Source organism: Hibiscus syriacus, unplaced genomic scaffold (assembly GCF_006381635.1).
Source record: "Hibiscus syriacus cultivar Baekdansim isolate YM2019G1 unplaced genomic scaffold, ASM638163v2 tig00110293_pilon, whole genome shotgun sequence".
In the NCBI taxonomy this organism is placed as follows: Eukaryota; Viridiplantae; Streptophyta; class Magnoliopsida; order Malvales; family Malvaceae; genus Hibiscus; species Hibiscus syriacus.
In genome coordinates this window covers 172722-194671 of record NW_024062665.1, presented here as the reverse complement: position 1 = coordinate 194671, position 21950 = coordinate 172722, and the positions used below count along the sequence as shown (strand labels likewise).

General features: G+C 34.1%; 5 protein-coding genes across 6 annotated transcripts; 4 read left to right on the top strand and 1 right to left on the bottom strand.

The window, feature by feature from the left end:
- Positions 1–3359: 3359 nt before the first annotated feature.
- Positions 3360–7682, top strand: LOC120116321 (mitochondrial uncoupling protein 2-like). Its single transcript, XM_039136836.1, has 9 exons — positions 3360–3679; positions 4396–4611; positions 4692–4770; positions 4952–5085; positions 5164–5262; positions 5384–5488; positions 6287–6361; positions 6710–6796; positions 7472–7682. The coding sequence occupies exons 1-9, from the start codon at positions 3461–3463 to the stop codon at positions 7508–7510; spliced, it is 1053 nt and encodes a 350-aa protein (XP_038992767.1). The 5' UTR covers positions 3360–3460; the 3' UTR covers positions 7511–7682.
- A 3523-nt stretch (positions 7683–11205) lies between these two features.
- LOC120116312 (cytochrome P450 86A1-like) lies at positions 11206–12927 on the top strand. Its single transcript, XM_039136828.1, has one exon. It carries the CDS (start codon positions 11206–11208, stop codon positions 12733–12735), a length of 1530 nt encoding a protein of 509 aa, XP_038992759.1. The 3' UTR covers positions 12736–12927.
- A 1594-nt stretch (positions 12928–14521) lies between these two features.
- Positions 14522–16948, top strand: LOC120116320 (CAX-interacting protein 4-like). Of its 2 annotated transcripts, XM_039136835.1 has the most exons (3): positions 14522–14579; positions 14644–15704; positions 16640–16948. In XM_039136835.1, the coding sequence occupies exon 2, from the start codon at positions 14726–14728 to the stop codon at positions 15686–15688; it is 963 nt and encodes a 320-aa protein (XP_038992766.1). In that variant the 5' UTR covers positions 14522–14579; positions 14644–14725; the 3' UTR covers positions 15689–15704; positions 16640–16948. The 2 variants fall into 2 exon arrangements, with proteins under 2 accessions (XP_038992766.1, XP_038992765.1); XM_039136834.1 differs by having other exon boundaries at positions 14644–16948.
- A 1143-nt stretch (positions 16949–18091) lies between these two features.
- Positions 18092–19545, top strand: LOC120116354 (outer envelope pore protein 16, chloroplastic-like). The gene is made up of 6 exons (XM_039136867.1): positions 18092–18508; positions 18610–18661; positions 18738–18769; positions 18890–18923; positions 19113–19180; positions 19365–19545. The coding sequence occupies exons 1-6, from the start codon at positions 18395–18397 to the stop codon at positions 19500–19502; spliced, it is 438 nt and encodes a 145-aa protein (XP_038992798.1). The 5' UTR covers positions 18092–18394; the 3' UTR covers positions 19503–19545.
- A 215-nt stretch (positions 19546–19760) lies between these two features.
- Positions 19761–21950, bottom strand: LOC120116319 (pentatricopeptide repeat-containing protein At1g07590, mitochondrial-like). The gene is made up of 2 exons (XM_039136832.1): positions 21620–21950; positions 19761–21177 (listed from the first exon to the last, which is right to left on the bottom strand). Exons 1-2 carry the CDS (start codon positions 21923–21925, stop codon positions 19927–19929), a joined length of 1557 nt encoding a protein of 518 aa, XP_038992763.1. The 5' UTR covers positions 21926–21950; the 3' UTR covers positions 19761–19926.

Here is a 21950-nt window from a genome sequence, read left to right as displayed (position 1 = left end):
TGCCCACAATCAGGGAGAGTAGGAGTCTTGTATTTCGGTACGCTACGTACAGAAATTGAATTTTCTTTTATCATTTTGATTAGTTACAACTTAGACAAAAAGTACGAAAATTTGGATCTAAACATTATTTAACGATCTAGGATAACTTCTACAATTATCTATGAAACTAACGTAATGTTGATGCGGTATATTAGTTGACTTACTTGGCACTATTTGATCATATAAGCTGACTTATCTTGATAACCATTTTAGGTAGTTGTAGATCCCTAAGTGCGGATGAGCACTGAAATATGAAATATCTTCATAAATGGATGTCCCTTCTTCCCATATATAACGGGGTAAGGGGAATTAAGATAGTAAGTTGCCCCCAACATCAGGTTGAGAGCAGCTTCCGTAGAAGACCTCCAAATTATGAAATGCCCTCCGTGGGACTCGATCCCACGACCTCAAGATTAAAAACCTTGTGCTCTACAATTATTTATTTTACTGATTATACTAGTTCTGAAATTTTATTTGTATTCATCTCGTACAAACATATTATATTGATAATATATATAGAGGAGGGGAGAGGTAATATACAGTATATGTCCCCAAACTATGACTCTCATTTTAAATTGATTCCTAAACTTTTGAATAGTTCAATTTCATCCTCAAACCTCAAACTATGACTCTCATTTTAAATTAGTCTTTAAACTTTTGAACATTATAATTTCATCCCTAAACTATGATTATTTCTAAATATGTCCCTAAACTTTTGAATATTCCAATTTCATCCACAAATTCATCCAAATATGTAATTAGTTTCAACCATAATTTAACCTAAATTTTATTTTTTTTTCAAATATATAATAATATAACTTGGCCTAACAGTTTTATTAACAAGTGATGTGATTAGTGTATACATATAGTTTGGGATGAAATTTGAATGTTCAAGAAGTTTGGGATCCAATTTAGAACGAAGGTCATAGTTTGGGGACGAAACTGAAATGTTCAAAAATTTGAGGACCAATTTAGAATCAAAGTCATAATTTATGGATTAATTTAAAATGAGAGACATACTTTGAGAACATATGATACAATTAACTTTTATATATATATATATATATATTCACCCTAAAAAATATTTCTAGATATATCATTAAATAAGCGTAAGCTTCAACCAACTGCTATAATAGTGGTAAGCTAGTAAATAAATGCTAGGTTTTCTTCTTTTTCTTTAATCTTGGAAGAAAGGCACGGGATAAAGCATAAATATTCATTAGGGAAATGTAAACAATATGAATGATAGACATAATCACTTACTAAAATAAACTGATAGGAAAAGAAGTGTTGAAATCTTTAACGTCTTTAAAATTTCATGTTTAAGTGCAAATTTCTTTTCTATGCTTTTAGTTAATTTTTTTTTATAATTTTTTTGGATAAATTGAATTTTATTATCCAAAAGAGCATAGTTCTGCTACAAAATACAATCAACCAATCTGAACAAAAGAATTATACACAGCCTACTTACAAAAGACAAAGATTGGTTATGCTATACCCCATGTAATACAAAGGTTATAATTAGTTCTATCAGCTCTATTAATATTTTTACCCTTTAGTTGTATCCGCACAACTTCCATAATTACATTAAGCAATTCCTCGGTTGATCTGTGTCGACCTTGGAAAATTTTGTAATTCATTTCCTCCCACAATGTGTAGATATAGGTTGTCCAAGAGATCTTCAAGATTGTGATGAGTAAGGATTTCCCTTTCCATATTGATGAAGCCCGAGTAACCATATCTTCCCACGTTGAGGATGCATGCTTCAAGTCGTTAAGCGATAGGATGGAGTTCCAAAGACGAACAACAAGATAACATTGACAGAAAAGATGGTTTCTTGTCTTCTGTTCAATGCTGCAGTTTACACAGATCCCTTCAATGGTAATTCCCATTTTGAGTAACCGATCCCTTATTGGTAATCTGTTCAACAAAGTCATCCAAGCAATTAAACTGAATTTTGGAATGTGCAAGGGAAACCAAATAAGATTGTGCCAGGGTACTTTCTCTCTTTTGGTTCGGATTGAATCCCAAATGTCTCTTAGCTTAAGTGAACCTGAAGAAGAGAAGATGTTGAGAGCAGTAAAACACAGTTTTAACATTCTTTTAACACTCCAAATCACGTTAGAACCTGCAACATAATTCCAAAACTCTTGATATTTGAAAACATAATTTTTTAACCATGCAACTCAAAGCGAGTCATCACCCGCTAAGATTTTCCTAATTAGATCAATAGTACATGCTTTGTTCCAGGTATTAGTGTTCTTAAGGTTAAGACCACCTTCGACTTTTGAGAAACAGATAAATTCTCAGCTTACTCGAGCACCTGCAGCAGCCTTGTCTTCACCTTTCCAGATAAATTACAGTATAGTATTTGTTTAAAATTTTTCTTAATCATTGACAACACACACCCAATACAACTGCTTGAACCTAAGACCTAGCATTCCCTTTTAACTATTAAGATCACTTAATAAGTTATTTAATAAAACTTTATACGCTATTCGTTATTCATTTTCAGTTCATTTATTTACTAATTTGTATATATTATTATAATGTTTGATATTTTAATTACATACATAACCTTGTAACAGTTCTCAAAAGTAGGCTTTTGTCTACGAAAGACAACAAATAACTTTATGATCTTCGCTTGAACCACATAATTAAATTAACTATATATATCTAACAATAAATTGTATGCTTAATTAACAATTAAATATGTCGATTTTATAACATTCACGAGTATGTGGGTTCGAGGGCTCTCGAGTATAATTACTTTCTATTTGAAGGCTAAAAGTTGTATCGACAATTTAAGTATTATTATTTATGCCTAAAATATCTTAATAGATTAACTTTTTAAATTTTACATGTTTAAAAAGAATAAAGTCAGATTTAATATCGTAAAAATTTAAAATTAAAGGTGAAAACAAATTTTTTTAGAAGAAACGACGATAAGTTAGTGTCAATTTCTAAGTAGCGCATAGATTTTGAAAGGTTATATGGATTAAAAAAATAACCTTAACGAGATATCCAAATATAAGGTTATAACCTTTCAAAGTTATACAATATATTTGTAGTTCAAATATCAACATGATTTATTTTTTAAATATATATTTTATTTAAATATTTTTTTCAACTACTTAAAAATATTAGTGATTAATTTTAAAAAATTATAAAGTCAAATTAAATAGTTTAATATACTAATAAAAAAATTGGAAAAAGAAGGAATATGATACATTAAACATATATGTTAGCTCTAGAAAAAGGGAAACAAAAACAATGATGATGAGATATGATACGATAGAGACAAACCCAACAACCTCCTACATGTGAAATAAAACGATAATTTAATGTTTTATTGCAAAAATTAATGTAAATAAAAGAAAAGGGATGAAAGCGAGTGAAAAACCCAGTTACACAACCTTCCATGGTTGCGATTGAAGGCATTTTTTTTAATTACCCAGTTTCTTATTTATCTTGCTTTCAGTCTTCTTTCCTTGTTTCACTGTCACTCAACCAATTTCTTTCCTTTTATTGGCCCAGATCTCAGCTACCCATTTCTCATATTCGGTCCCTAATGGCAGATCTCAGGTTTTCCTTCGCTGAAACTTTTCTTTGCAGTGCTTTTGCTGCTTGTTTTGCTGAGGTAGTCACGATCTATGGTATAAAATTTCTATATGCTCTTTTCTTTTCTGTATGTTTTGTAAATTATATGCATATTTCTGCTTTTTTATGGTTTCATCTGAAGCTTATTGCATACTATTACGCCCGCCTTTTATAGTTGTTTAATTCCCTGATGATGATTCAGTTTGTTTTGTCCTTTAGCTTCTTGTTTCTGGGTATTTGATATTTTATCAGTTATACAATGTTAATGGGTTTTGATTGAATGTTAAAAAGTACTGTGCTGTAAAAAAAAAATCATCAAACTTTGTGGGAATTAGGCCATATGGTACTAGCTCAGCTAGAGTTTAGATGCTTGGTCATTTTGTAAGGAATGTATGTTCAATTGCTACTATTTCAATTATAAATCTCCATAAGTGGAGGATACAATTGGCAGAATTTTTTTTTAAATTTTTTGTACTGATTTATCCGCGGATATATTGTTAATCAGTTTTATATAGTAGTATTAAAACATTTATATGGAACACTTGTTTTCATATAATTGATGTAATGTGGCGTTATATATGCTTCAAGTATTAATTGACTCATTCTTGTTCAATGCTTCAAATTGTTCACTTAACTTGTTCAATGCTTCAAATCGTTCACTTAACATTCAGAGAGGTGTTTCCCATACTTGCTTTTATTTCCTTTTATGCTTAGCTTTCTTGTTTTACATAAACATTTGTGTTCATGGTTTTGCAGTTCTGTACCATTCCTTTGGACACTGCCAAAGTCAGACTCCAGCTCCAAAAGAAAGCTGTTGGTGATGAAGTTAATTTTCCAAAATATAGTGGTTTGCTGGGTACTTTGGCTACCATTGCTAGGGAAGAACGTTTGTCAGCACTTTGGAAAGGAATAGTTGCTGGTTTGCATCGCCAATGCATTTATGGAGGTCTAAGGATTGGGTTATATGAACCTGTAAGGCGGTGATACGGCCCAAATTAGCTTGTTCCGGATTATTTTCAGTAATAATCTGATATTTATGTGTAAATGGACAGGTCAAAACTTTATTAGTTGGCGCTGATTATGTTGGGGATATTCCTTTGTACCAAAAAATTATTGCAGCTTTATTGACTGGTGAGTCAATGGTAACTATTTTGCCCCACTAAACTCTGTACATCTTCTTTTTAAAGTTTTATACCTCGTTTTGTCCATTTGTAGGTACTGCACTTATAATAAACCAGTCTTTTTATTTGTTATAAACATAATGCTTTTTTTTTTTGCAATAAACTCTTATAAAAATCTCTTACATCAACAGGTGCTATAGCTATTACAGTCGCTAATCCAACTGATCTTGTTAAAGTTCGGCTGCAAGCGGAACGAAAATTGCCTGCGGGGATTGCTAGGCGTTATTATGGGACTTTGGATGCTTACCGCACAATAGTTAGAGAAGTCAGTTTTCTCAGAATAATACTATCCTTTTTTCTTGAGAAATTAGTTTGCTTATCATATAAAGTTTTCAATAATCAGGAAGGACTAGCGGCTCTGTGGACTGGTCTTGGACCCAACATTGCACGAAATGCCATTGTAAATGCTGCAGAACTAGCCAGTTATGATCAAGTGAAACAAGTAAATTTTCAATATTAAGAAAATAAATTTGACGTTAATCTTTTTAATAAAGTTGGTACTATGCTTCCTAGCATGGTAGTTCTGAGTATGTTCTAACTTCTACAATCTTAATATCATGCAGACAATTTTGAAAATTCCAGGATTCTCGGACAATATCCTAACTCATCTTCTAGCAGGTCTTGGTGCAGGTTTCTTTGCTGTCTGTATTGGTTCTCCAATTGATGTGGTAGGTCTTGGATCTGGATTTCATCAAATTTTGCCTTATTTAAGTGTTTGGTTGGAACCTAGAGTTATGTCTGTCACTTGTCTCTGTCATCATATGATTTGGGTTATGTCTGTCACTTGTCTCTGTCATCATATGATTTGGGTTATGTCTGTCACTTGTCTCTGTCATCATATGATTTGGTTTAAGGGAAAAACAGTATTGAATGAATAGAATTAGGGCTGAACAAATGAAAAAGAAAGAAGTTGGAACTTTAGAGAACATAGGCTTATAAATTGAAACCCTAAAGATGTCCAATCTTAGCTGTCCATAATATCTTATAGTTAATAAATATTACTGAAGTAAAAGAAAAATATAAATAACTAAAGGTCCTGCATCATCAGTCATAAAATTAGATTTTGTTATAAGCTTGCTTTTCTGTTTCTGCTTCAAAGTTTTGCCTCTTTTAAACCAGCTTTTTCTGAAAGGTATTATTTAATGGAACTGTTCTGATTGGTTACCCTTATATAAGAGATAAGCACCACTGGATATTGCTGAGCTATTGTGTTGTTACGTGCTAGAGTGGAATGGTGTTCTGGGTTGGTGTCGTTAAAGAAGATGATGTTCCATGGTCACGTGTAATACAGTTTAAATTGCAACTCTTTCCATGTTGATACTTCAGTTTTAGTCTATTTTTCTTCTAAGCATCACAGGAACACTCAAGGTTTGCTTATAGAAGATTGTAGGGCTCGATATCACTTAAACAAATGTAAAAAATTTATGTGGGATGTATGGATGATGGACTTGCTTGTTATGTTCCAGGTAAAATCGAGAATGATGGGAGATACTGCCTACAAAAACACTCTTGATTGTTTCTCTAGAACTTTGAAGAATGAGGTACGTTGATTTTCTGGTTCTTTTATCTAGATTCCTTATCTGTCTTTTTCCTTTGGCGTTATTTTCTTTATAATTGAAAGTATTGTAAGTGCCAAAACTTGTACCTGTCTACCTGAACTGTAAATGTTTGCATGTTTCTGGGCTGAAAATTTTTACCTTCAGCATTATTACCATCCCTCTGTTTAGTTAACTTCAAGCTTTGTAAAATATCTGGCTTTTGCGGTTCATTACATGTTTATTGCTAACCTTTCTCAAAGAGTCATCTTGTGACAATTTGATAGAAACGAACTTTTCCCTAGAAAAGCTTTGTTATATCGAATAGTAACTTTGGTAATTGATGCATCACAGGGATTCCTTGCCTTTTACAAGGGTTTTGTTCCTAATTTTAGCCGGCTGGCATCCTGGAATGTGGTTATGTTTTTGACTCTTGAGCAAGTAAGATTTGCATTTTTAGATTCAATCTTTTGTCCCTTTTTTGTACTTAAAATACATGTATCCATGCGCATAGTTATCTCCTTTGACCATTTTGCAATAGGATTTCCAGTGTCATCTCCACGTCTATACATACTATAAAAGTAGTATCCAGTTGAATGATATTGCTGAACTTAAGATTGAGCATTTCTTTGATGAGGAAACGTAGTTCAACTAAAGTAATTAAAAGGTTACCCCCCCCCCCCAAGAAGGAACCTTTAAAAGTAATTTGAAGGATATAATATTATTTTAACTTCAAGAAAAATTATATTTGTAACTTTAATTTGATTTTCCCGAGACGTAGTGAGGGTATATTCTAGTTTAGTTTAAAAACACTAACATCTAGATTTGGAAATGTTCCATTTTTATTGGCTCAGTCTTACTTGTGCGATGTTATGTCTGGCACCTTGGTGATTTTGTTTTTTTAAAAAGGCTAGAACTTCATTGATCAAGAATCCAAGATGACCTTTGCGAACATTTCATCTATCATCAGTATAGATTTCATTTATACTAGGTACTCGGACTGAAGTATGAGTGTTTGATACCAGACGCATATAAATTTAAACTTTTTTTATTTATTTTTCATGAATTTAGAGCATGTTCCCATCATGTTGACAATCTTCATTACATTGATGACAGGCCAAGAAAGCATTCCGGGGGGAAATATATTATGATTGATTTTAGTTTGCAACCAGGAAGACACACTGCTTGCTTATTGTCCCTTGAATTCTCAAGGAGTAATTTTTTTTTAACAATGAATAAGGTATGCATTGCATTGCCTTCTTCCTTTTCCTTAGATAAAGTAGTGTTATTGTAACTGTTTATGTTACCCAGAAATCTTTCAGTTTTTCTTTTCTTTTCTTTTTCGGATCATACTCTTGTACCTATGTCTGAATTCTGAAGACATTTTGATCACAAAAAGTTAACAAAAATGAAGAGTTCGGGCAACATAGTCAACTATGAAAATTGGCAAATATTTGCCGCATTGTATTTGGAATCATGCAATATCTTAACGGTTGTGGGGCATTCAACAAATATTTGCTTATTATTGAAGTAATTTATTTAAATTTAAGTTGTATGGACTTGATTTGCTTTGCATTGCCTGTTTGTTAGTGTAAGGAACTTGGTTGAAGGTTTCTCTTTGCTTAAAGAGTATGAATTCACTTTGGCAGGTAGCTTTGGATGCCAACAGTAAAGGTTCATCAATTGTTATTTGGCAATTCGTACTATATTGGTATTATTTTGTGTTATGTATTTATGCATGATGTACAGTGTCGTGTTAAAATTGCGAGTTACATTTAATCCAACATCATCGTTTTACACTAATTTTTACCATTTCAAACGACTGTTGTCCAACTACAATCCATTGTTTCATTTCTTTTATTCTTAATAAAGTGATGAAATTTTGAGTATTTTAATTATAAGGATAAATATCAAAATTGTACATGAATTTTGGTCGAATGTGCAATATGATATATATATAAACTTTGGTTAGATAGATATTGAAAATTTTGATTTTCATTTAACTATACACATTTTAAAAATAGGGTAAGATATATAAATGGTCATTGAACTTTTTTGGGTGCTTGCATCTTGATCATTTAACTTTTAAAATGTGTTATACAATCATTGAACTTTTATTACGGTCACTGTTATTAAGAAAAATTGATGTCACAGGTTAAAGTTTTCTCTAAAAGGTTCGAGATCGTTAACAGGTCGTATTACTTTGGCTAAAAGTGTTAAATTTGCTTTACCTTCTTATGCTATGCAAATATGCTATCTTCCTAAATGTGTTTCTGACAACATTGAGTGGCTGATTTGAAACTTCATTGGGGACATTATGAGTATAAGTGGGGTGCACCTTGTGAGATGAGAGGAAGTTTCCAAGCCTATAGATATGAGTGGCTTAGGCGTGCGACAGTTACATCGGCAGAATGAAACCTTTCTTAAGAAATTGATGTTTCGATTGATATCAGTTCAAGATTAGCTTTAGGCTAGGGTAGTGCGATCCAAATATAAAGTCATGAAACCTGCGCCGGAAAACATCCCGAAGAGGGATTGAGAATGGTCGCACTTTGATTTGGAAGGAATTCCGAGAGGGCCTTACATGAAATTTGGGAAGCGATGATTTTAGTTGATTTTTGGAATGATGCAAATACCAAAGTTGAACATTTTTGAGAATGTAAGATTGCATGGTGTAATAATATCAAAATTTCTATCGTCGAGTTTAAAAACAGTTGGGATGAACATTTTTCTATGGTCTTGGTTTACCTATAATAATAACTTCCAATAAAGTATAAAGATGACACCGTCTAATAAGTTGTAAGTGTCAAACACTGTTGTGTTGGACTGAATTTTCCCAGGATAGTTAATTAAATAATCAAATGCACTGCACTCAAGAACTGGTATATATCAAAATTATATATTATCAAGTGTTGTTGAAACACTAGTAAAGTTGGACAATAAATAATATAAAACTTTTAAATAACTTCAAAATATCACATACAAAATCCAATGTCATTTGACTGGTACTTAATATCACGTAATAATCCCGATTTAGTAGTTTACAGACAGCTAAAAAAATCAATTGATTCGGTGCAACACCTGATTTTATGTTAGAGGTAAATTTTTAAAAATTTTAAAAGCTTGTAAAATTTTATCAAAGTAAAAATATATAATCAATAAAAAATAAAAAAATCCAAAACTCTTAAGATAACGATTTATATCTCTCGATCCATCTCTGATTTGATGCTTCTCCACAAGCAAAGTATGTTTCTCTATCCCAAAGTTTCCACTCTATTGGAGCAACTCAATCATAGGCATAGGGAGTCAAATTAAAAGCGTCAGATCATAAAGTCCTTTTCTTTAACTTGTGCATTAAAAAAAAGAGCCAGTTTTCTCAATGTCGATCAACTGTCTTTAACCACTTTTGTTTGTGTTTTATTTGGAAAATAGGGTCACCAAGAATTCCAACAAAAGTGGTATAAACAAATGGTTTTAATGAAATCGATGGGTTTAGTTTTTCGAATTTCTTAATTGGATGGGAGTTTTAATGATTAGGAATTTAGGATAAACTACACACCCATGAGTACTTCATCACGGTTGGATCATAATTTAATCACTGATCTTTCAATTTTATCAATCATATTATTTAATTATTTAAATATTTTCAATAAGTCACCAATTGTTAACCTTTAATAGAGGAGCTGATATGATTATTTAAAAATTAGTATAATTACATATTTAGTCTTCAATATTTGCACATTTTATCAATAATTTTAATTATATGACTAAATTGATAAAATATGTAAATATTGAGGATTAAATGTGGAATTATACTATTCTTTTAACAACCATTTCAGCTAGGGATGGGCATGAGTTGGGTTGGGTCAGGTTTTTGGTCCACCCGACCCGACCCGAGAACAAGAGAGCCTCCACCCGAGACCCAACCCGACCAAAACAAGGTTTCACCCGACCCGACCCGAAATAATAAAAAAATTATTTTTATTCAATAAAAACAATGACTTAATTGAAAAAAAAATATATATAGAGGGGTATTATTGTAATTATCCCTAAATATATAGGGTAAAATTATATATTTTTTCCGGGTCGGGTCATATTTTTTCACCCTAAAACCGAACCCGGCCCAAACACTGCATAAAAAAAACCCGACCCGACCCGAACCCGATTTTTTTTATAGAAAAATCCGACCCGATCGGGTCGGGTTTAAATGCCCATCCCTAATTTCAGCTCCTGCTAACGGGTGGTGGCTTGATTGACAATACTTAAATAGTTAACTGGTTTAATTGACAAAAATAAAAGATGGGTAGTCAAAATGGAATCTACACATTGTTAAGTTGCATTGGGTGTAGTTTACCCTAATAATTAAGTAACATTGATGTTTTTTATTTGAAGTCTATAAATAAATCATGTATCGGCTAATACATTTATTTATAAAAATATTTATCAATAATCAGTTGATCTAGTGGGATAATATTAAATTTCTTTAAGTAAGGTCAGAAATTCGAACCAAGACATTTGTGAATGGAGCAAACTGAGTTGGAATGGTCATCCCATAATGGGCCTATCTAAAATTCAATTTTAATTAATACAAATGATTAATTAAAAAAAAAAACTACTAGCCAGGGATTTCTTAGTTAATTGCGGTTGAAAAGCATTAGTCTTTGCCATTACCTACTTAAAATATTTTGCATGGTTTTCCATAAAATATATACTTGCTATCAACCCTACAGCGACCATTCCGTGGACTAAAAATTTCCTAACTACTCTTCCTAAACCTTCCTCATTTCAATCACTTTATATATATATAACTTCAATCCTACCCATCTCTCTCAAAATTAAGCATCATTTCAATGGAATTGAAAACCCTTCCATTTGGGTTCACCATAGGTGCTGCAGCAATATTTGCTTATGCAGTTTGGTTCTACCTTCTAACCAGGAGGCTAAGTGGTCCAAGAGTATGGCCTCTGGTCGGTAGCCTACCATTTCTTTTCATGAACAGGAGGAGTATCCATGATTGGATCGCTGGTCATCTTCGAGCCACAGGTGGTTCATCAACCTATCAAACGTGTACTATTGCCATTCCGTTTTTGGCACGGAAGCAAGGGTTCTATACTGTCACTTGTCACCCGAAGAACATCGAGCATATTCTGCGTACCAGGTTCGATAATTACCCCAAAGGGCCTCATTGGCAAGCTGCATTTCATGATCTTTTGGGGCAAGGGATCTTCAATAGTGATGGGGAGGCTTGGCTCATGCAGAGGAAAACAGCAGCACTTGAATTCACAACGAGGTCACTCAGGCAAGCCATGGGTCGGTGGGTGAATAGGACAATCAAGAATCGTCTATGGTGTATTTTGGACGAAGCTTCGAATGAGGAGAAGCCAGTGGATTTGCAGGATTTGTTGCTTCGTTTAACATTTGACAACATTTGTGGTCTTACCTTTGGTAAAGATCCAGAGACACTATCTCCTGGATTACCTGAAAATTCATTCGCTATTGCTTTTGACGCTGCTACTGAAGCTACTCTCAAAAGGCTTCTTTACCCAGATTTATTATGGAGATTGCAGAAGATTTTTGGGATTGGACCAGAGAAAAGATTAAATAATAGCCTCAGGGTTGTCGAAAACTACATGAACGACGCCATTGAAGCACGAAAAGAAGCTCCCTCAGATGATCTACTGTCCCGTTTCATGAAGAAGAAAGATGTTGAGGACTCCGTTCTTCAACGCATTGCTCTAAACTTCGTCCTGGCTGGCCGTGACACCTCTTCCGTAGCCCTCAGCTGGTTCTTCTGGCTAACAATGAACCACCCAGAGATTGAACCAAAGATCATCGATGAAATATCAACGGTTCTCCGCAACACCCGTGGACCAGATTCCAAGAACTGGCTCCAACACCCTCTCACGTTCGATGAATCCGAAAAGCTGGTATATCTCAAAGCAGCATTAGCCGAAACACTTCGTTTATACCCCTCGGTTCCTCAGGACTTCAAGTACGTGGTCCAAGACGATGTCTTACCGGACGGCACGTTTGTTCCCGCCGGCTCAACCGTGACATATTCAATCTATTCAGTCGGAAGAATGAAGACGATATGGGGAGATGATTGCTTGGAGTTCAGGCCTGAAAGGTGGCTAACACCAGAAGGTGACAAGTTCGACCCGCCAAAGGATGGTTACAAGTTTGTAGCATTCAATGCTGGACCGAGGACTTGTTTGGGGAAAGACTTGGCTTACCTTCAAATGAAGTCAGTGGCGTCCGCAATTTTGCTGCGTTATCGGCTTTCGTCGGTGCCTGGACATAGGGTGGAGCAGAAGATGTCTCTCACACTGTTTATGAAAAAAGGGCTTCGTGTGTACTTGAAGCCGCGTCTACTTGCATGAAGATGGGCGCATTTGTGGGGATTAATGGAATTTGTCTTTACTCTTATATCATATACAGGAAATTAGAACATGGTGGATCATTCTTGTTCAAGTCGGCTTTGTGGGGGAGTATATGGTTTGATTTAATTTGATTTGTTTTGGTTTCATCATTTCAAACAATACTTGTTTGGGTGGTTGAATCTCAACACAGTTGCTTTATGGGTTCATTTTCTATACAAAAAATATATATGAAATTTCAATCATTCACCAATCATCAATTAATCCTTTTATGAATTCTCTTAAACACCTAAACATTCATTTATCCCAAATATTTCTAATATTCTCCTTAATATTTTTTATCTTCTACAATTTCTAAAACTTCTTAAAATGGAAATCTTCAAGAATGTTTCGTCCCAAAGTATAGGTTAAGAGTTCGAATAAAAAGTAAACAGATGCGAGTGATCAAATTGAAAAAGATTTAAAAGGTGATATTAATAAAAAAAAACTTCTTAAAATGGAACCTATACATAGAATCGTTGAAACCGGAGGGATTAGATAGTTAATAACCCCTTTCGAAAACAATATATATCATTATATACATGCTGACCAGAAACTCTATTCACTTCTTTAACGTAGTCATAGATAGAAGTTAATGTCACTTCGCAAGACTGAACAACAATAGATTTACAATAACTTTTTGGATGAGACCTAAATATTTTTATTTGTTTTCCTTTTTATTTTTCAGATTTGAAGACGAATACTTTTGAAGAATGAAGAAATGATACATGCACTAAGATCCATGATCGTGATGGACTGACTCTCGCATAGGTTCAATCAGAAGAACAAAGTCACGACAATTCTAAGTTGGACTAAGTTCACTCATACAAGACTTTGCAAACAAGAGCATTCAAACCTTTTTGAAGAATAAACAAATCCAGCAAGTAAAAGATATATTTCAAGAAGGAAACCCAACGAGGAGGAAGCCAAAATCACTTCACTATGAACTTAAGAGAGATTGGGTCACAAATACACTAGTGAGTCAGCAGACTTGAGGTGACTTTTTGAATGGGATTTAGGTATTTATTGATCAACACGTCTTCTAAAAAAACAATATGATATCTCTTAGTTTTTCAACGGTTATTGAAACACATCAATCTGATGTGGAGAACTCAATATACGTCCATTTCAGCAAATATATCATATGTAGAAATTCATATACTCGATTAATACGAACTTATATTAATATTACGGATTTTTAATATTTTTATTGATTATTTGTAATATAAATTAATATAGGATGTTATATTATCTTTTAGGGTTAAATTTATTATTTTATTATTTATTACGAATTAAGATAGAGTTAAAACATTATCTTTAATTTATTATTATTTTATTCATTAGTTTCTTAAAACCTTGGAACTCTTCTCCTATATAGAGGAGGTTTCATTCACTATTGTAAATCAATTTTTCTTGATTAACAAATACAATGTGAGTACGTTAAAAAGAGAGTCGTTTCAGATATTTTTAGGACTTAGTAAAAACTCAAATATAAGCCCTATAAAATTAAAGTATATTATGTTACTTTGAACAATCAATTTAATAATATATTAATAAATCATAGAAAAATGATTAAATTATGTTTTTAGAAAAAATAACGAAAAGAAAACTAAAATGGTTACCACGTGGTTTGTTAAAGAAGATTACGCGCTTTGCCCTTTTCGAATCCCATCGTTTAACTTAGCTCACCGACCATTTTTAACCATAAAATTAAATAATAAATAAAACAAGCCTAGAAAGAAAATTTTGAAATCCAAAATCATATCTTTTTCTCAGTTGCCGACTCTTCCATTATCAATTCCAAAGGCTGTTTTTATTTCATTTTTTCTTCTAATTTTAATATAAAACCCTAACTTGTTTATGTGTACTGTTTCGCGCATTGAAGTTCAATTTCCCTATCAACATCAGAAGAAACCCTTGATTCCACAAATTAGGGTATCTCAAACGCTTTAAGATGCCGGCCACCGCAGGGAGGGTTCGTATGCCCGCGAACAACCGGGTGCATAGTAGCGCCGCCTTACAAACCCATGGGATTTGGCAGAGTGCAATTGGATATGATCCTTATGCGCCCAATAAAGATGATTCCAAATATTCATCGGGTCAGGTGACTGCCGCTGCAGAACCCGATGGTGAAAACGCATACGCTAGCTTTCAAGGGCTTTTAGCACTTGCCCGAATCACTGGTTCGAACGCCGATGAGGCTCTTGGAGCTTGTAGGAAATGTGGGCGTGTTGGGCATCTTACTTTTCAGTGTAAGAATTTCGTGAGTTTGAAGGAGAGTAAGGAGAAAGACCCCGAAGTGATCCAGGCCGCGGTTCTGAATGGACTGGATAAGTTGAAAGGAGGGAAAGTAAATGGGAAGGAGGTGGAGGGCGAGGACGAGGAGAGTGAGAGTTCGGATTCTGATGTCGATTCGGAGATTGAGAGGATTATTGCTGAAAGATCTGGGAAGAAGGTTATTAGCAAAGGGAGGAAGTCATTAAAGAAAAAGACGAGTGGTGAGGATGATAGTTCGGATTCAGATCTTGGGGAGAGAAAGAAGAGAGGGAGGTCAAAGAAAAGGAGTAGTAGGAAAAGAGCAACTCGTGATTCTGATGATGAGAAGGAAAGTAGGAGGAAAAGGTGGAAAGAGAAGAGAAAGAAGAGGGATGAATCTTCAGATGAGGATGATGATCGACGTCATACGAAAAGAAAGAGTAGGAAGGAGAAGAGGAGAAGAAGAAGCCATAGGCATCCTGATGATTCTGAATCATCGGATGTGTCTGACGATTCTGGTAAACGGCATAGGAGGAAGAGCCAGAGGCACGAGTCCCCCTCTGATTCTGATGTTAGTGGTTCGGATGATTTGCGGGTTGGAAGAGGTGCAAAGAGGTCTGAGAAGAGCAGCAGGAAACGCCGTCACGAAGACGATGAGTAGAGGCTTGTTAGAAAAAGTAATACTTGTTCATCAATCCCCCAAGCTATTGATGGCTTTGTCAGTACTATCCCTGGACTATGTTTACATATAAGATTCTATATAGTTAACAATTTAGCATATTTTAAGGTGTATTTGGAACTTACTTTTATCTAGGGCTGCCTGCGGTTTTTCCTCTTATTCCAAGTGATTGTTTTCTTCTAGAAGTTATTGATATTGGCTTTGGTTTAAGAAATCGATAATGGTATTTTCAGAGGTTCAATGATGGGGTGTTCTGCATGATTGATTTCACAGTTGCTCATCAGTTTTGGTATGATATATATTTTTTATGTAACAAATTAGCAAATAGAAGAGATGAAGAAAACAGAATGTTTGATTGAGGCTTTACTACGTTTACTGATATCAAATGATAATTGTGGAAGTTTTAGTGTGGAAGGTCTCAAGTGAGGAGGTTCGAGCTCTGCCTTGCAAGATGCTGAAAGGGATTGGATTACTTTGGGTTTTCATGTCTTCCTTGAGTGACCTCCAAATTTATCTCTGTATCTTTCTAAACATCAATAAATCACTGCCACCTTGCCTCCCACATCTCTATATCCTTGTAGAGCTACGTTTATTTATATATTGCCCTTAAATTGCCTGCTATCCTTTGCTTAGAAACCTCTCTTGCATCAAATAATGTTTGAATACGTCACTTCTTCCTTTTCTCAAATGGAATTCTCTGGGAAAATTTATAAATCAACATATGACTGCATATGTTACTTCGTTTTGCTTGTTAAATACCTATCAAGCATCTTTCGTGCCAGTTAAGGTCAATGGCTGAAGAATCTTTAAACATATTGTTTATTACTAGATTTATTTTGCAATGAGTTGCAAATCATTCGTTTAAAACCGAGATACGTACCACTTTTGAAAGGGATTCAACGTCTTATATTCTGCTTTTTGTCGATTTTGCAGTGATTCAAAAGAATGGATATAAAGTTTGTGCTAGAAGTTGTTGATGTATTGGAGGACAAGATTCTATTATTCATTTGTTATCGTGCGTAATATTCAAAACATGTTGTAGGTACGCCTCTTTGAAACCAGAAAAAAAGAAAGATGTAAAAGAATTTGCAGTATGTCTCGTGTTGCTGGGGAGGTGTTCAATATCCTGTACTGAGCATGGGATACTAATATAAGATTGTTATGAACAAGTGCTTGTTCTTTGAAGTTGTTGCTGTTAAATTTGGTTATCTTTTTGTCATCTTTGTGTAGGCAATTGCTGGGGATTTAGTGGGAGACAAATCAATCAAATTTCATTGTGAATCATATTCACTTCTATGAAATGTAGATTTTAGTATTTGAAGTTTCATTAAGTTTATTTAAGTGATACGTACATTTTATGTTGTTAAATATGAAATAATATAACAGATATCTCCTATCTATCTTAATACGTGACATTACACAATGATATCCATGTCTTAGCAATACTTGGTTACTTGTAAACTCGTGCTACTCATCTTAATAAAAAAATTATATCACAAAAATAAATTTATTTTTTTATTATTAGATGATACAATGCCATATATTAACAAAATAGGGCTGTGAAAAAAATATCATCAATCGAAAATTTTGATTATTACTTTTTTTAATAATTCAGATTAGATCTTTAAAAAATAGATCGAATAATTAAATTTGATACGAATCGGCTAAATTTTAATTATAGATTATTTAAAAATTCGATAAACTTTAGACCTTTAGAGTCTAGATAACTTTCAACTTAATAAGTAACCTACGAACTCACTAAATTGTAAAGAATTATTTTTTATTAACTTTATAAAATCACAAATTATTATTTCAATATATTTATATATTACAATTTATAAATATAAAAGGTAAACATATTAATTTAATCATCATATAATTAATCATATACTTTAAATAGTAAAAGTTTAATTTTATTATATTACAATATCATAAATTTATAATCTCACAATCTCATCAATTGCAACTTACAAATCTGGGTTCATAATATATCAAGTAATAGCAGGTCGAGTAGTATTATTTATTTAAAAAAGTTAACCTCAGGTTCAGATTCGTATTATATCAGATGCAAGTCAGGTTCAGATCTAAAATTACTAGGTTCAATTCATGTTCATGTCGTTTTTAGGTGGGGTTCAGATCTAAAATTACCAGGTCCAACTCAGGTTCAGGTTAATACCAATTTGGACTCGAATCGATTTCAAATCAGTATCACCTCGAGTCACATAAAACTTTGACTCAAATCGTTTCAATTAATTTTTATGTTTGATCAGATTTTTATATCCATATAATTAATATCATCATGTAGTGTTACATGTCAAGTTATGATTGGAATGGATTAACACGTCACTTTTTATTTAATGTTCTTAATGACAGGTATCACTTTAATAGATGTATACTAAACTCCACGTGTTGAAACTTTGAAGTGTACCACATTAGAAGATGAATTTAGTGTGGTTGGTGCTATTATACCAGTCCAATTGGATTGCAGCAAGCTCACTCAGAATCTGTCAAATGGAAATAAAATATCAGAGGCGGATGCTACGATTTCGTAGGTTTGTTTGTTGATGGGATTTCGGGAACTGCATTCAAGCAAAACTATTTTCACTTTCTAAGAACTAGAAGATATATGCACACATCTTTCATAAAACAGAGTTTCTTAAATTCAGTAAAGAAGAAGAAGAAGAAGAAATGCCATCAGGCAGGTTTTTTGGTTCATTGTCAACACCAAGGGTTGATTTTACAATTGACACCGGCAATCATATTCTGAATCACACTATAGATGGTTTCTTGAAGATTGGAACTGTAATTTATGCTTCATTTTCTTTCTTCCTTTCCTCTTTGTTTTAGAAAAATTTTCTTTGGCATTTCCATCATGTACCCCATCGCCATGGCTTCATTTTCAGGTTGCGGCTACGAGGTCAATTGCAGATGATTCATTTAAGGCCATCAATAGAGGTTTTACTCACTTCTTTTTTCCCAAATTGTTTTTGGAGTGTTTGTTGTCGTATCAACTTCTCATGTGTTTCTGCAGGGAAGATATCAAAACACTGTTTGGAGCACTCTGTAAGCAATTCCTTTTCTGTTCTTTAGCTGCATTTAAATGGATGCTTAGGATCTTCAGCTGTTATTGTCATATCAAGTACAGCATAAAAGCTGATAATTGTGAAATGTTTGTTGTTGCAGGTCAAGAAGATGTGCAAAGAGGGTGCTTATTGGGGTAAGTATATGAAAGTGGTATTTAAATAGCGGTCCGTTATTGGAACAACGGTTGTTATAAAGCGATAAAGATGTCATTCGAAACCGTTATTGCACAACCGCAATTTAAATATATGTAATGAAATTACATATACAACCTTCCCATCTATGATTATGATTTCTATTTTTGCCTACTCTTTGTTACTCATAGGAACAGTAGCTGGAGTATATGTGGGAATGGAGTATGGGGTAGGGAGGATCCGTGGCACAACGGACTGGGTATGTTCACTAGACTTGACCCTAAATGTTCACTGTTTTTCACAGTAAAGGAGAAGATGGTGCTGCCATTAAAAGGATTCAAGATCCATTTTGATCATAATATCGATATATAGTGATTTAAAGTTCCATTCTTATATATAGTGATTAAAGTTCCATTCTTTTCGGATTTCACATTGTGTTACAGAAGAACGCCATGATCGGAGGAGCCCTAACAGGGGCTGTCATCTCGGCGGCCACCAACAATGACAAAGAACGAATTGTATCCGATGCACTCACAGGAGGTGCAATTGCAACTGCCTCAGTGTTCCTGAACAACATGTGAAAACAACAGCAAAACTGATTTTGCTTATTTTCTTGCACATCAAGTATCTCTAAGTAGTGTGATCCCATTTTTCCCTTCATTTTCCTTGGTGAATTTTTCTGGTTGTAAGAAAACAAGGTTGCAATGATTAAAATAACAGGATCATGCCATTGATCTCCTTCACCCACAGCTTCGTTTCCTCTTCTTACCTGTGTACAGATTTTGAGCAATGAAACAAAGGAAGTGGTTGAATCCAGCTTCTGTAAGATCAATGATTTTCCTAATAAGCTGCACAAATTTGTCCAGAATATACTTTCAACAATAATCTAATTCCCACAATGGCATACCAATTTGACCAAATGTTCAAGACATTCATTCTCTTGAGAAGGATCAATAGGAAAGAATAAATACAATTAACAAGTCACAAGGATACATGCTTTATATTTTATCTTTGAAACTGATCAATAAGTTTCAGTAAGCTATAGGTTTCAGCATCTGGCCTCGCCCCTCCAAGAATCATCCTTTTCAAAAGGTTAGGATCATATATTTTAGCCTTCACATAAGCCTTGATCAAAGTATTGTACACAAAAGTATACCGGGAATAGTTGGCTTTTTTAAGCTCTTCAAACAACTTCTCAGCATTCTTCACATCACCGTTTTCAGCAAAAATTTCTACCATTGAAAAAGTGTTCTCCATCCATGGTGTTGAACATCTGACTTTGTTGGATGTTGTCAAATTCATCCCCTTTTCTAAAGTCTTCAAGCATTCCTCCACCAGTCCCGCTTTTAAGCAACCCAGGGCAAGTTGTCGAAAGGTAATGGAATTTGGTTTGCATTCATTCATCCTCATTTCTCTGAAAACCTCAGTTGCTTTGCTGAGAAGCCCATTTTTGCAGTATAAAGATATCATTGAATTGAACTGCTCGGTTGATTTCAACCCTTTTACTGATTTCATTTGTAACCAAAGCTCTTCAGCTTGACATAGATTTCCTATCCTACCATATGCTTCAATTGCCAGAATATAACTTTTCAATCGAACATGAGGGAACTCTTGCACAGTGCCCCAAGTTCTCTCTATTTCCTTCCCTTTCCCCAAATACCCATACAATATTATTAGGACGTCTAGCGTTGACCAGTTATTCCCAGTCATGGCCTCCTCGACGGCCTCAACATAAGCTTCAGCTGCTGTGTATAGCCTTGCCACTGCATGTGCAGTAGCTAGTATGCAGTAAGATACCTCATTCGGATAAACTTCTACTCGCTTCATATCATTGAAAGCCTTTACCAACCCTTCAATGTTGTGCTCATTTGCCTCCATTTTCATGAGAATATTGTAGGTGGAGACGTGCCGAACCACCTTATCTGCCTTCATTTGATTTAGAATTTTAGGAATGGTCTTCCTACGTCCTGAAGATGAATGGAGGATTATCAGACGGTTGAAAACCAAGTATGAGATGGGGTGTTTTAATTCCCTCATTTTCTTCATGTACTCCAGTGAAAGCCTTATGAGGCCTTTATCCAAGCATGCAATCACAAGATTATTGTAGAGCAACTCATTCTGAAACTCCTGAGGGACACAAGTAAATAGCTTTTCACCTTGTGATATGCCATGGAGTTTAGTTGTAAATTCCAATAGGTAAGAGTAGTCTAATTCTTTCAGCCGATACGGTCTCTCTCTAATCACCCATTCCATCACCTAGTAAAAGTAATCAAATTTTGAGAGTTAGATTCACCTATTCCCCAACATCACAGGTACAAACGCTCACAATTCCAAAGGGTCAAACAGAATGCCATCTTGGTTCCAAAGCTAACAAATTTATACACAAACAAACACACATATACATTTATTTGTACGTATGAAAAGTGCTCAACGGATGAAAATGAAATGTCTTCATTGTTCTAGCGTAGTAATCAAACATGGACAAGCTAAGAATTCAAAGTTGTAAATAAAGTTCCTCAGCATTTAGGTTTTCTAAAGGAAACAAGAAATAAAATATTTACATGAAAACGTGCTTATTCGTTTGAAATACTTGAGATTAAGCCTCTTCAGTATTCGAAACTAAATTTTCTCTCTTTTTAACATTTTAGCAATCAATAAATAAAAAAATATTAAACTAAATTCTGAGAGAGAAAATTACCTCAAGAGCTCGTTTGTTCAATTTAAATTTCCTCAAACGATTAACGGCGTGAAAAATATCACCCCTGTGAACGGGAAATCCATCAGCCATCCAGCTTTTAAACGCTAACCCAACAGTTTCTCCTTTAGGGAGTTTCTCAATTCTCAACGATAAGCATTTGGGTTTTTCTTGTTCCGATTCCGAAGTTTGTGTTTGAAGTTTATCAGCTGTTGTGGAACACAGAAACTTGAGAGAAGAGGTACTACCAAGTGTTCGATGTATTGCTTGAAAGAACCTACTGTTTCGCAGCAAAACCAGCGTTTGCATGCTTCGGCTCTGAAGAGTAAAATTT